This window comes from Mustela nivalis (assembly GCF_964662115.1).
Source record: "Mustela nivalis genome assembly, chromosome: 1".
Taxonomy (NCBI): domain Eukaryota; kingdom Metazoa; phylum Chordata; class Mammalia; order Carnivora; family Mustelidae; genus Mustela; species Mustela nivalis.
In genome coordinates, this window is record NC_139020.1 from 140,771,799 (window position 1) to 140,787,174 (window position 15,376).

General features: G+C 36.6%; 1 protein-coding gene across 10 annotated transcripts in view; it reads right to left on the minus strand.

The window, feature by feature from the left end:
• NEK10 (NIMA related kinase 10) overlaps window positions 1-15,376 on the minus strand; it is a 240,002-nt gene that overhangs the window by 156,527 nt on the left and 68,099 nt on the right. For all 10 annotated transcript variants that reach the window (XM_082687003.1, XM_082687002.1, XM_082687000.1 and 7 more), the window contains 6 exons: window positions 14,365-14,467; window positions 14,142-14,270; window positions 13,478-13,615; window positions 10,593-10,638; window positions 7,687-7,808; window positions 7,445-7,547 (listed from right to left, as the gene is read on the minus strand). In XM_082687003.1, coding sequence (XP_082543129.1) covers window positions 7,445-7,547; window positions 7,687-7,808; window positions 10,593-10,638; window positions 13,478-13,615; window positions 14,142-14,270; window positions 14,365-14,467 — 641 coding nt within the window. The remainder of the gene's footprint in view (window positions 1-7,444; window positions 7,548-7,686; window positions 7,809-10,592; window positions 10,639-13,477; window positions 13,616-14,141; window positions 14,271-14,364; window positions 14,468-15,376) is intronic.

Here is a 15,376-nt window from a genome sequence, read left to right on the forward strand (position 1 = left end):
TATCCTTAAGGAGCCCAGAAATAGCACCTGTCAGATGTGGCCATCAAAGATGCCTGCCACCTGGAGGAATGGCATTTGAACTGAGTAGCAGAGGGCATTTCAGGGAGAGAGAACACGATGTTGGAAGTCACAGAGGCATGGTCTGTTCAGGAGGGAGCAATTTGTCCCATGAGGCTAGAGTAAAGAGCAAAGGTGAGATCATGAAGAAAGAAGTTTGGGCACCCTAAAGAATGTCATAGGGAGCTACCTAAAGGACTTTAACCAGGAAAGGATATGATCAGATTTCTAAAGCAGTATGTCCAAACCCTTACAACCTTAAATCCCCTCACCCAATTCTCTGGTGTCACAATCTTCACAAACTCAGACTCTCTCTCACTGTTCTCACACCTCATTGACTAAGCACAAAATTTTTTAAATTCTGGGTCTCAAATAATTGATACATCTAATCCTTCTGCGATATCCTCTTCTGCTGCTGCCATAGGTGAAGCCCACATTACATCTTCCCTGGACAACTGCAAGGGCCTTTGGCAGCAAATACTGAGGACTAGCTCTCAAAAAGCCATTAGGGGTGCCTGGGTGGCTCAGTTGTTAGGCATCTGCCTTTGGCTCTGGTCATGGTCTCCGGGGTCCTGGGATCAAGTCCTGTATCGGGCTCAATTTTTCCTCTGGCTGCTTGTGTTCGCTCTCTCATTATGTCTCTGTCTAATAAATAAATAAAATCTTTAAAAAAAAAAAAAGCCATCAGCCACCCCTTTATCCCTTTCTTAGCCCCAACTATAGAGGCTGAAAGCTAACTAGACAGTCTCCCTTATATCAGGGGGTGGTAACGTGACTTGGCTTTGGCCAACAAAAGTAAGACATATAATGGGACTGAAAGATTTTCTTTAATGATAAAAGGAAATAGTCATTTGAAGAACAGAATTGTTTTTGTTTGCTTTTTTTTTTTAACCTAGCTGCCATCCTACTTCCTGTCTGAATCTGGTAATGATGCCTGGAGCTCTGGCCAATCTGCTGAGGATAATGGGGGGAAAGATAGAAATGCCTAGATCATGGTTGACCTCCTTGAATTGTTAAACCAGCACTAGAACTGCCCACCTCCAGACCCCTTGTTATGAGATCATTACACATCCTTACAGTGTAAGTCATTGTTATTCTGGCTTTTTGCATCCAAACAGATCTTAACTGATACATCTCCTGAACTGGGGATCCGTCTCCAGTCTTTCCCTATGGTGACCCTACCCTGTCATTATATCCCATATCTGATCACATTATTTCCAGTCTAGAAACTTCTAAAGATAAATCTCTGACTAAATAAACATCAATGCCCAAGCTCCTCACCCACCAAAGCCCCTATTGTCTTGACTCATTGAACATCACACTAGTGCCTAGGCACACTGTACCACTTTGGTTCTCTAACCTTTTGTATTGCTGTAGCCCATGCCTGGAATTCTTTCCTGCTCACCTCCTCACCTGAAGGCCCCACAGAAAGAGTCAATCACATTTTCCCCTGCACCTGAAAGTTGTGATAGACTACATTCTCTGGGGAGGAGGAACACATCTTCACCCTTTTAAACTTGACTTGCTTTGACCCATGAAGTCAGGGCAGAAGTTTTAAGAGTGGAGGTATGGTGCCATGCTTTTGCTTTCCTGCCTCCGCAATGTTGAAGCAGGTGTAAAGGAGCTTCATGCAGCCTGGGTCTCTGAGCACAGCTCCCTTAGTGACTGACATCGCATACAGAGTATGAGCTAAGATAGAAACCTTGCTGTTTTAAGCCAAGGTGGGCAAATGTTGTCTTTTTTTCCTTTCCTTCTTCTTTTTCTTTTTTTTAAAATTTGGGATCAGGGGAGAAAATGAGAGCATGAGAGGCTTATATTAAAATGTGGGTATTTGAAAAGGTCAAGAAATGTGAAATGGTGGGTCTGCGAGCAAGTTCATTTCCAACAGATCCCCTCCTTCAGAGCCATTCTATAATGGGATAGTACAGTGTAGGTCTTACTTGACCTGCTGAAGCACTTAGAAGTGACCTTGACTAAACTTTGCTTAGTGTGGTACTGAGTCAGGTCTGTTCCCTTGTGTGGCATCCAAGGTTGCAAATAAGTGCAGAGGCAAGACCTGGACATGTTTCATAGAACAAGTCATTAAAATATACAGTCTTTTAAATGGAAATATATTTAGACATTAAAATTAAACACCATTTTTAAAACCACACAAAACTAAATATTAGTATTTAATATAAAGTTAGTACTTTCTACTCTGCTGCCTCAGGAAGGCAAATTCCCAGCTAGTGTGCTTACTGTAAATAATTGCACACCGACCTCAATTTCACAACATCTAATTCATCTACATTAAGGAAAAGAGAAGAAGAGGGAAATTTTGATTTTTCTAAAGCTTTTTTGTCTGGTTACATTTTCAGTACATCTTGTCTCATGGATCTTAAACATCATTTGTCAATTCTGTGTATCTTTCCTGGGAGTAAATAAGCCTTCTAGCACAAGAGAAGAGAAAAATAAAATATGACAAGGCTGCCCCTTTGTGGTAACATGATTTCATACACACCCCAGCCTCTTTTTATAGGCTCTATGAATGGCTTTATTTCAACCTCCCAAAATATAGGCATCTTCCATATTTGGTTTCAAATTAATGCTAGGTTTTAATTTAACCATACCCATCATAAAAATAAAAGTCTCTAAAGTCAACATTTATACCAACAGGGATAGACAGTGAAAAATATTTTCATCACTATTACATTTAAACTATCTTTAAGTCTTTAAGTGATATTAAGTCCCTTTGGATGATCTTTTTCATCATAAAATCATTTTATACTCATTGAAAAGGACAATAGCACATCAGCACCCTGTCCATGTAACTGTTTTAATGGAAAGAAACTAGATTAAGGGAAGATTCTGTTCTGAGGTATATCACTAATTCTTTATTTGAAACTAGAAAAATATTGCCTCATTTAATGCTAAAAAGTTTTAAAAGCTGAAAATAATTTTTAAGTTAGTAACACTCAAGTATAAGTCTAATAAATATTAACAATAAAAAGGCTGGGCAGAATGGTGATGAGGGGCAGGACAGAGAAAAATAAAATAAAAGTTTATTTATCCTTGTAAACAAAGTAACTTTTTTTCTGGGAGTCCTTCACAATTTGAGTACAAGCAAAAATACTTATTTTTTTAAAGATAGAGAGTATAATGAAAGTGGGATATTTTGTTACATCTAATGTATAAACTTAATAATGTAACTGGCCTGCCTATTTGGGTTTAAAAGGTAGATTGACTGGGACTCATGGGTGGCTCAGTCAGTTAAATGTCTGCCTTTGGGTTCAGGTCATGATCTCAGGGTCCTGGAACTGAGTCCCACAATGTTCTTCTTGCTCAGCAGGGAGCCTACTTATCCCTTTGTTCATTGTGCCCCTGCTTGTGTGCTCTCTCTCTGACAAATAAATAAAACCTTTAAAAAAAAAAAGTAGATTAATCTTATGTGTGTATGTCTTCTAACTCTCCAAATCTTGCTAAAATGAAGGGAAATAAATTTTCTTTAAGAAACTACTAACTCATAAGGACAATGAAAATGGGCTTGGTAACAACAGAGATAAGGATTTCAATGAATTTTTGTAAGATGGAGAATAGATAGAGAATATACCAAGCCGAAGTCCCAAACCATGTGTCTTAGAATAAGAGGGCCAAAAGGGAGCCCATTCGCCCTGTAGAGCCCAGTGTACCACACAAGGAGAAGTGAAGTTAAGAAAGGCTCAAAAGACAGAGTTCAGATCAAGTCCACGGGTCCCTCCTTACATTCACACATGACACTAGTCAGTAACTGAGTTCCCTCTGCCACTAGCAGAAAAAGGGAGATTTTCCAAAGACACTGACAGACCATAAAGAAACAAAGCAGAGTATGGAAGAACCCATGAGCATTCAAGGAAAATCTATCAACTGAACATACTTCCCTGAGGCCCCTCTGTACACACCATTCCCTAAATGACAGCAACAGATAGACATTGCCTCAGTCAAGATACTGGTGCTGCATTCTCTGGAAAAAGTTTGAATAATAACTTTAGGGGTTTCCAAAGGAAAAATGTCTTTGTGCTCTAATGAAGTCCACAGATGGCAGCCTTAGCTGGAACTCACGAAACTTCCAAAGGTTTATTTAGTGTCTTTGACAGTCCAGGATCAAAGACATTTGAGAAAAGTCTCCATTAGGAAAGACAGATTGAGGGTGGGGTGGAGATGGAACCAGAAGATACAGAAACGATGCAGGGTGCTGAAGAGAAAAGTTTATATTACCCTGAGAGAGAATAAAATCAAGATTCCATAAAAATGAAATAAAGAACAAGATAAAAGGGGAAATAAAAATATGTGAAAATTAAAATTAAATATTCAATAGAAGTACTAGAAAATTAAGTTGAAGAAATAACTGAAGTAGAACAAAGAGACAGAGCTGAAAACTAAGAGAATGATTATTTTTAAATTAGGAGATTATTTAGCATATAGATCTAAGACTAAAAGGAATTCTAGAAAGTAAAGGAGAAGGGAGAAAAATAATGAAGAAATAAGCAGGAAAATTTCACAAGACTGAAGTTTTAAGCCTCCAATATTGAAGTACACACCTAGTTCCAAATACACTGAATGAAGAGAGACCCACCCAACGTTGCGGATGAAGGGAACAACCTAAAATTTTCTAGATAATTAAAGAGCTCATATATAAGGAATGGGAATCAAAATAGCATTGGCTTTCCAAACAGCAAAACTGGATACTAGAAGACTGAAGTAATGCCTTCAAATTTGAAAGGATAATGACTTTCATCTGAGAATACTACACCCACTCAACAGAGTACAAAGGTCCCCTAAAAATATTTTGTGACACGCAAGCATCCAAAAATTTTAAGAACATTCCAGAACATTCTTTTTAAGGAAAGTACTGGAAGATACACTTCAGCACAACAGGAGAGTTAAAAAAGGAGAGTGTGTAAGTGATGAATCACTAAATTCTACACCTGAAACTAATATTACACTCTATGTTAACTAACTGGAATTTAAATGAAAACTAGAAGGGAGGAAGGAAGGAAGGGGACAGAGAGAAAGAAGAAAGGAAGGAAGAAAAAAGGAAAAAAAGAAAGAAAGAAGGAAGGGGAAATCATAGGACATAAGAGAGATTCCAATTAGAAAAGAAGCAAATGTGAGCTCCAGGACAACGGCCGTACAGCAGACCTAAATTCAAATCCCACTGCAGCAAGTCGCTACCAGAATGGAGTATCCAGGAAAACAAAATTGAGAGCAAATGCCATGTTTGGCCACATGGAAATAGTACAGAGAGGGCTTTTATAATCTTTTTGGAAGACTTGGGAAGAAGAAATAATACCTACATAGAAAATTAAGAAAACAAACAAAAGAGAAGGCAATTATTAACTCCAAGAAAAACAAAAAGGTCTATGAGAAAGAAGAAGGTGATCAACATTAAGCAGTAATTTATATAATAATAATAATGTAAACATTAAATATTGATTCAACCCCAAATTGTGCAATAACTTTATTGGCAGGATGGTAAATGGGGAAGAAGAAATACAAAAACTAAATCCTCAACTATCACAATGGAAAATCAAATACCAGAAGAAGCTAAAGAGAATGAAATTTTTCAGAAAACAGAGAATTGGGGATTGCAAAGAGGTAAATGTTTCTTCATAAGATTTTTAGCACTACTTTATCTTGTAAACTATTTTGATGTGCAGTACTGATTATAGAATATAAATATAAAATTTAATAAGCTTAGATAGAAAAGAAATCAAGCTACTACAATGAAAGCTTAATCTCAATGTATTAAATGTAACCAAGGAAATTATTATAGCTGATCTTAGTAAGAAAATAAAATGCAGGGTTGGCTATTACCCAGAAACATGGCCTGAAAAGCCATTAAAGGCACCATATATTAACACAAAACAAAATTAAATCAATCCTATTTAATAATATATAGGTATAATAAATTTGATTTCTATTAATTCTCATTAACTTATAAATCAAAATATCTATAGGTATATAAATGGGAACAATTCTTAAAGAAACACAAGTCTAATTTATAAAAAGAAAAAAAAACTGAAAGTTTATGGCAAACAAAATTGTAATTAATTTCAAATGATTAAGCAAATTTGTGTCCAAAGTGAAGATTCACAATTACTTTGTCTCATTTTATATTTCTGCCCTGGCCTGGAAATATTTGCAAGTAACTTTGCATTGGAAGTTAGCCAGAGTTCTTGTTTGGGGTTGCTTTTTATATTTTAAACTAATATAGGATGCCCTTAGAAAAATCTGGACAGTAAATATAATTGTTGCTATTGAAGACATGTGGTGATGGTTAAGGTGCACATTTGGAATTGCCTTCATGAAGAACTAGATTCTATTAAAACTAAGAGAATCAGCTTTACAATGTTACCATGTGTCTCTCACATCAATAACATTTAGGGAAGTGGTCCCAAAGCTAAATGCCTAGGGCAATCCATGGAGGGCAGGAAAAAATATTGAAACCGTTATTTTGATTCTTTAGTGCACCCCTTTATATTTTATTTGAGGACTTTATACACTTATATTAAATAACTGTATAGTGATGCAGATATATAATTTATAAGTAAGCATATATACATTGATAGTATATTACAAAATAAAAGTTTTACTGATGGAATGTCATGAGCAAAAAATATTTAGAGACCACTGATTTAGATATGTATATCCCTACTTATAGTTGGTGAACGATTAATAGTCCATGAGAGTAACACAAGTGTTCATGAGTGGAGAAGAATAAGAGAATACAAATTATCAATAATCTAGGCTAAAAAGTTAATTTTAAGTTATGATTGAGAACTATACAATTGTCGGGGGGGAAAATAACCTTCTCACTTATAAAATTTTAGCCAACATTAGGCCTACCTGTATCAGTGGATTTGATAAAAACTGATGCTGAAATAAACAAATACCTAGATTTGTCATAGCTCCTGATATGTATACCTGTCACCCATATGATACAGACTATATTAAAATAGTTCAAAACAATGTGCTCACATGGTGGTCATAAAGGCTTTTGCTGATGAAGTGGTGTTCTATAGAGAGAAAAAAACCTAGCCACCATTGAATTGGGAATTCAATATTTAAACATTGAACAGTACTTTATTCTCTAACATGGGCAAAATATAACTCAATCAAGAACTACACTAGGGACGGCCCAATATAGTAGCCACCAGTCACATAGGGATGTTCACTTAATTAAAATTTGATAGAATTTAAGATTCACATCCTTAGTCACACAAGCCACAGTTCAAATGTCCAATAGCCATATGCTGGACAATGCAGATATAGAATATCCCCTTAAGTACAGAAACTTCTATTGAACAACTCTCTCTTGAATAATATTCAGTAATTATTAAATTAAAAATTTTAAGATTCTGATACTTACTAACTGTTACTTTGTCTTTGTCCCCCAACATAATGTTGTTTGGTGTCAGATCTCTATGCACAATCCTCTTCTCCTTGTGTAAGTACCGAAGAGCTAAGCACAGCTTGAAAGATCAAATAAAAAACAAATTTTATTCTCCCCAATATACATATCACTACTGATGACTACTATACACATGCCTAAGAAATCAGCTCAGAAATTTACTGTTTGTTAGAACAAAATTAATGAAAACAAAAATGTACCTGTATAAATATTTTCCATAGTCTTTCTTCAACAAAATGATGTTGTTTTTCCTTCAAAGAACTGAAATGCTCTCCAAGAGGGACCCCTTCTATAAGCTCCATAACTATATACAACCTATCATCTATAGGAAAACAAGGAAGACATAATAGAAATTTAAATTTAATATATTTGGAAAAAAACTTTTGAATTAGAATCTGTGTGTGCAGGGCACAGAGCTGAAGAGTTAGAGACGTGCTAAGATATGCATCCAGTCAGTCCTGGAGGCAGTAGAGGTGAGGGGCTCTTGGGGCTCTGGAGCCCAGTAACAGTCTCTTTTGGCTATGGACTACCTTGTCATTTAAGTTTACTCTGGCAAATATCACCATTTTCTATGTACACCAAGATGTGGAACAGTTGGGAGGTGCCAAAGAGAACAAGGTAAATGATGCCAAGTCATGGAGCCATTTCCTAAAGAACATGTAAACCCACCTTTCCTCTCAGTAGTTTAAAATCATGTCAGAAATTCAGAAAATTGCATTTTAAAATATTGTTTGATAGTCTCATGGATGTACCTCACAGAATTTTACAAGCGAATCATGCCAAGGTCTTGCAATGACACAGGTAAAAACATAACCCACCACAGAAATGTGTCATGCCCCTCTAGAACAGAGGAAGCTGGACTTCTACTGGGTTTATCTTATGGATTGAGGGAATCCCATAACTGATTGCATCCATCTCTTTGCTTTGGATGTCAAGAAACAAAGTAAATGCTACTTTCTCCTCTCAAACCAATATGAAACTATTAACAATGGCATGTGACATGTATCCTTTGTGATATTATGGAGGTATATAAAATACATACGTACACAATATTCACAAAAGTGGAATATTTACTATACATGTTCTGCAACTCATCCTTTTTCATTCAGCAGCCTAGCCTAAGAGTACACACAGATCCATGCCATTCTTTCTCCTGGCTGCATAGTATTCTACAACACAGATGTCTCCTAAAGACAGACAGACATATCGTTTTCAATTGTTCATTATTCCAAGAAATACTCAGTGTATATACTAATCTTACTCCTAGCTTAATTTTTTCCTTTCTTATATTAATTGATTTTTTATTGAAGTATGATTAACATACTGTATTATATTAGCTTCAGGTGTTCAATATAGTGATTTAATAGTTCTATACCATACTCAGTGCACATCACAGTAAGGGTACTCTTTTTTTTTTTTTTTTTTTTTTTAAGATTTTAGTTATTTGACAGAGAGAGATCACAGCAGACAGAGAGGCAGGCAGAGAGAAAGAGAGAGAGAGAGAGAGAGAGAGAGAAGCAGGCTCCCTGCTGAGCAGAGAGCCCGACACGGGACTCGATCCCAGGACCCTGAGATCATGACCTGAGCTGAAGGTAGCAGCTTAATCCACTGAGCCACCCAGGCGCCCCCAGTAAGGGTACTCTTAATCCCATAATTCCCTAATTCAATTTCATATAATTTCATATAATTCCCTAATCTATTTTATCATATTTCACATATTTTTAGGCCATTTTCAATTCTTTTTGTAAAAGTTTTATTTTGTTTTTAAATTAGTCTAAGTCGGGACGCCTGGGTGGCTCAGTTGGTTAAGCGTCTGCCTTCTGCTCAGGTCATGATCCCAGCGTCCTGGGATCGAGTCCCACATCGGGCTCCTTGCTCAGCGGGGAGCCTGCTTCTCCCTCTGCCTCTGCTACCACTCAGCCTGCCTGTGCTCTCTCTCGCTCTCTCTCTCTCTCTCTCTCTGGCAAATAAATAAATAAATAAATAATCTTTAAAAAAAAAAAATTAGTCTAAGTTGTGTCACTTCAGTAGTGCAAGTCTGAAGCCAATCCTGATCTCTAATGGGATATGCACTAAATTATAAGAAATTATTCTAATATTAAGAATTCTAATATGAAGGAAGCAGGATTTACAGGACAGTTTCAGCCCTGGGTTCCTCTGAGTCACCTAGGGGAAGGGAGATGAGTAAAATCTTAAAATGCCACACTACTGCAATAGGTCTGCATAATAATAATAGCACTTACAAATTGGCAATGAGGAAGTCCCAAGTGTTGCCTTGTACTTCCTTCCTTTACTTTGAAACTTCATATGTGATGCACATCATTAAGGTTTCTCAATACTTTTATTGTTTTAGTCAAAGGTTTTCAGCATGTTATTGAGTTTGGCTTTATCTCAACCTTTTTTTTTTTTTAAAAAAGATTTTATTTATTTATTTGACAGACAAGAGATCACAAGTAGGCAGAGAGGCAGGCAGAGAGGAGGAAGCAGGCTCCCCGCTGAGCAGAGAACCCTATGCAGGGCTCCATCCCAGAACCCTGGGGTCATGACCTGAGTAAAAATCAGAGACTTTAACCACTGAGCCACCCAGGAGCCCCTTATCTCACCCTTTTGATCCTTGCACCTAAGAGGTCCTGTCTGCGGACTCAGTCAGGGCTCCATCGCCACCTTGTGGTAATTACCTGAACTTCACGTAAAATAAATCTAAAGACATAGCACTCCCAGTTTAGGGGGATGAAAAATATCAGAGTCAACGAAAACTATTTTTCATTTTGTCTTATACAAGCTATCAACTTTTAGTTTGCTGCTTTCCCGATCCTACTATGGTTTTGTGTGTGTGTAAGAAAAGAGCTGTAATAACTATTTTGCTTTGTTCGTGCAGTGCCTTTCATATAGGAGTCTAAGTACTTTTTAACTATCTGTAGGTCATTGATTATTATATCACTGTTTCACTGATCAATAAGTAATGCACAAGATCCTCCACAAATAAAGAAAATACTTGGGAAAAAAGAAAAGAATTAAGTTTATTTTGTGACATTCTAATATAGATAGAAATATACAATATAGATACTTTTCCTTAATTAGGAAGATCATGAAAACTCATACTTACTTTCCAGAAATGTTTTGTAATAGCGTACAACATTGGGATGATAGAGCTATAAGAAAATAAATAACAAACATCACATTACTTGAAAATATAATTGGACTATAACGGAAAATAATTGAAAACAACACAGAAATTATTTTATTCATTTTTATCTAAAAAATTAAGCATTTCAAGATGTCATCTAATTGAGATTTGAGATTTTTATCATGATTATTATTTGCTACCTACAAAACTAATCTGAAAATAGCAATCTCCCATATAGCCTTCTCAATTAGAACTAAAAACGGATTGTACTTTATCACCTAATTTAACCAAAACAGAGAACTGTAGAAGTCAAAGTAACCTGAAGAATTCATGTAGTGCTCCCTATCCCAACACTACACACACATTGCAAAGAGAAGAAAACTGTAATGAAGCAATTTATGTTGAATATGCACACCATTGCTTTCCCCCTCCCTATTACTTAAATATTCCTATGTACTGTTTATGTCTATTCACACTTTGTGTCTTTCTATGTTCTCCAAAATGGTTAGTATGAAACTGAAGTAATCTAAGAGTTTACATTATAATAATAGTTGGAAAGGACTCCCTTCTTGGCCAAACTTTAGTCAGGCTTCTCTGAGCTCTCTTCTTGACTAGACTTCATTCTTGGACTGCCTAGGTTTACCAAGAATCCTGCCAAACCAGATTAGCAAATCTCCCCAATCTTGATATCCCAATCAAGTTCCTCATCATCCCATCTTTGATAGCTAATGAAGTCCTTCCAAGTAATTTTCCATCCAGGCACCCTTTCACCCAGCCTCCTGGTTGTAAATTGCTAGCTGTTGCTATTGTCTTTGAGTTGAATTCAATCTCTCTCCCCTGTTGTAATAGTTTGACTCCTATTGCAATAGTCTTGAGTGAAGTCTTCCTCACCATGTTTAAGAAGTGTTCGTTCTTTAACCTAAGTATACCTCAGGAAATTCTACTTTTTCAAAACTTTACTTTTCTATAAGAATACTAAAATTTTTAGAGTTGCTTATTTATATTTTTAGTTTCTAGGCAAATTGAAATTTATTCTATCCGAATAGTTGACATTACGTTTATAAATGGTTTGCATTTCTTTCTGGTCTCTTTTCTTACCTTTTTGAAGGGAAGTCTGGTAACTGTCCTCCACAAACCTCCTCTCCTATTCCTCCATCATTTGAGTATGGGTGGAACATGGCTTCCCAGTCAGAGATTACATCTCTCAGCCTCCCTTGCAGCCATGAGAACTGCCACTCAGTTCTCACCAAGGGAATGTAAGGGGAAAAACACATGTGCTCCTGTGTCTGAGACCTAAATACTGGGGAACCCCTCCCCCAACCACACTCTGTTCTTTCACCTTGGATGTGAACATGCCTGTGCCAGTTGCAACCATGCAGATGAAGACAATGGCCTAGGAGGTAGCAGAGCAGTAAGGGAGAAAGAACCTACATCCCCAAATGATTGCTCGGAACAGAGAACACCACTTGGTCCACTCACGCTAGGATTGTTACAGGAAGAGAAACAGCTCACTGCATTGCGAGGCCTCTTATTTAAGCCAATGTATCTGGACCCTCTTTCTGACTGCAGGTTAGTCTTATTCTTAACAAACACATTCTCCTTTTCTAGTTCCATTTCTGCCATTTCTGTCTGCCATCACCTCTCAATGTTATAATCCTTTCCATTGGTTCAGTTCTCTCTTAAGAGTGCAACTGTACAATTTTGAGTTATCTCAAAGCCCAAACACAAGCCACTTATCTGTCCTTACCTGATACTTTCTTTTCTTAGGAAGTGTGCTAAAACAAGGTCTACCTCATCAACTATCAAGTGGCCGGCAGATTTGAAACAATACGGGACCAGGTATGCAACAGAATCATATTCTAAGCCGAGCTCACTGGTCAGGACCACATCGAGATCAGGGTTCAAATGAAAATACTTGATCAGCTTGAAGCAAAGGCCATGCTCTAGCCTTGTGCTACAGTGAAACAGCACACTGTTGAAGATCAGAATATCCCACGCAGGAGCACACACTAACTTCTTCAGGTCCACTCTTTTAGTATATATGAAAGTCAACTATAAAACAAGCTATTAGTGATAGTATGTACTGCAATTTATGAATTGGGCTAGAACTATGTATTTCGATGAATAAAGATTGTCATATTTATTTGGTAATCTTTATGCCCCAGCACAGACGCAAATTTAACTGGTGGAAAACAGAGTGGGGAAGCTGGTCGCTCTCCACAGGAGTTACAAATGAACAGTATCCATAATGAATGTATAAATAAATAAGGAAAGCTGAAAAAGAAATCCATGTATTCTTGGATCACAAAATCCGATCTCACTTCTCTTCTGACATGTTTATTCTTTCTCCCCAAACAAACCTTCATAATGATAGTTAATTGAGTTGTTACATTATGTCTGAATATTCCGCTCGTGCCAATAAATAATAACCCATCTTGAAAATCTACTTTTAGATTTAATAAGCTATATTTGGGGAATGTTAACAGCTTGGTTTCACTTGACAAAAGTCAGGGGACTCTTAGTCATATGCTTATGCATGTAACTAAGTAACCAAATATTCTACAATATAATGAGAAGGAAATGGAGATGCTCGCAATGAGAAAAGAGGATGCTTCATATATATGACACCCTGCTGTAAACCCAGTCATTCTGCAACCCAAGCACGGAGACCAATTCCAGAAAGTCTTTCTATGGTTCAATGTCAAGGCTGCAGAAAAATAACTAAAATATTACCACCTCAATATCAATTATTGTAAACAGAACCAGTTCTTAAACAGCATGGACGAGAATAGCACAAGAACTCTACTTTCTTTCAGTGACACTCAGTTAAGGAACATATCCTCATAAACAAGAAAAACATTTACCTGCTCTTTAATTATTGTTAATTCAGAAACAATATTTTTTACACTGCTGTCTCGGTCTTTTTTATCCTTTCCAAATGCTGGGTTATGTAAATTGACCTCTTTCATTGCTAAAAGATTTTGGCCACTCCGCTTTCTAACCTAAAATAAGACCAAAAAATAAAATAAAAAGAATAAATAATAATAATGGGGTGGGAGTAGAAAGAAGGAAAAAAAGAGATTGATTAATAAGTCACACGATTAAAACAAGTAATAAATAATCTACATAAGTAACAACTTTTAAAATTCTGTCTATACACTAAGCTCAGCTCAAAAAACTGGTATCTCCTGGATCAGTCTGCACTATTGATAGGTTTTCCTGGGTAAATATTGAAAAGTCTGGTATGAATTTAGAGGAAGTCTCACGCACTGGGACAAGCCATTTTGACTATTTTTTGTGAGACATTAGCAAGGACTTTTGTCTTCAAAGATCAGTGACCAATTTCTAGAGCTGAGAGCTGAGATAAGATAATATTAGTACAGCTATTTGATGGGTAAAAACACCCCTTCTAATTTTTATCTGTTTTTCATTAACGAAGGTTCTAATCCAGTTGCATGGGTGTGTGTAAGTGGGATGTCTGGCTTGCTTCGGAATGTCGGAAATATTGTTCCCCAAGGGCAAAGTCACCTTGTAGACACAGCCAAAAGCTCCACTTCCAAGATGATCCAAAATCGCATAGTTGCCTATATATTTCGAAGGAGCTTTATTCTGATTAATGCTTTCAAGATTTTCAGCAATTTGCTTCAGTTCATCCTCCTAAAAGAAAAAATAAAAAGGAAATGGGCACTATGATAATTTTCATTCCTGACCACATACCAGCCTGACCAAATATTTAAAACTCAGGACTTACCACTAACAAATTCAACTTTGATACCAATTCTTCATAAGCACTGATATCACGAACATAATGTCCTATATCGATGAAGATCTCAAACAAGTCAGTGGGGAAAAGTCTACAGGGAAAACATACACACAGACATTTCACGTAGGGCTTGGTAACTGTTGCTCATTCCTTCCCTTTGGGACCTAGCTTACTCACAGATTAATTACATTAAACAAACTTAACTTCCTTAGGTTGTCAACAAAGTGGGGGCAAATAGCATTCACCAGCTTATCTCACAAAAATGAACTAGAACTATTATTCTTAAGGGATAATGAAAAGCAACCAGAGAGGAAAATTTCTAAAGATGTGGGGTACAACATTGTGCTTACAGTTAATAATACTGTGCCCTACACTTAGAAATTTGGTAAGAGGGCAGATTTCATGTTATGATACAAATTCTACAAAAAACTTGTTTGTAAGATATTTGGAGGTACAGGCCTTAAACATTTTGGAAAGGAATGTTTATGGGGTGTTTATGGAGTGCTGAACACTTTCATAAATGCCATTTGATTCAGTCCTCATATTAACCCTAGGAGGTAAATACTAACCCCATTCTTAAATGTTTTATGAAAATAAAAGAAAAATACAGGTAAATGAAAAAAAAATGGAAAGATTTATGAATCATTTACAGGGTACTGGTTTTAAGGGCTTAGTAAAATCACTAAGTCCATAAAAATGGTTGGTTTAGGGCCTTGAAGTAAAAGATTATAGTAACTTTACTTCTTTTTCTTCCCTCAAATTCAAGCATCATTTGTAAATAAGGTAGCAACATAAAATGCACCAGTGCTTCTGAACAAAACACACTATGCTAACTCAAGTTCTTATTTCCATCCACATTATCAATAGATTTCTAGTAAGAACTTGGACCTATGATTTTGGCCACCCTGGCCAAGCCAGGGGCATGTAGACCACACATGTAGGTAACTACTGTTTGGTTCCCAAGGGGCTGATTTCCCTGTCATGCTCACTAGCACAGCCT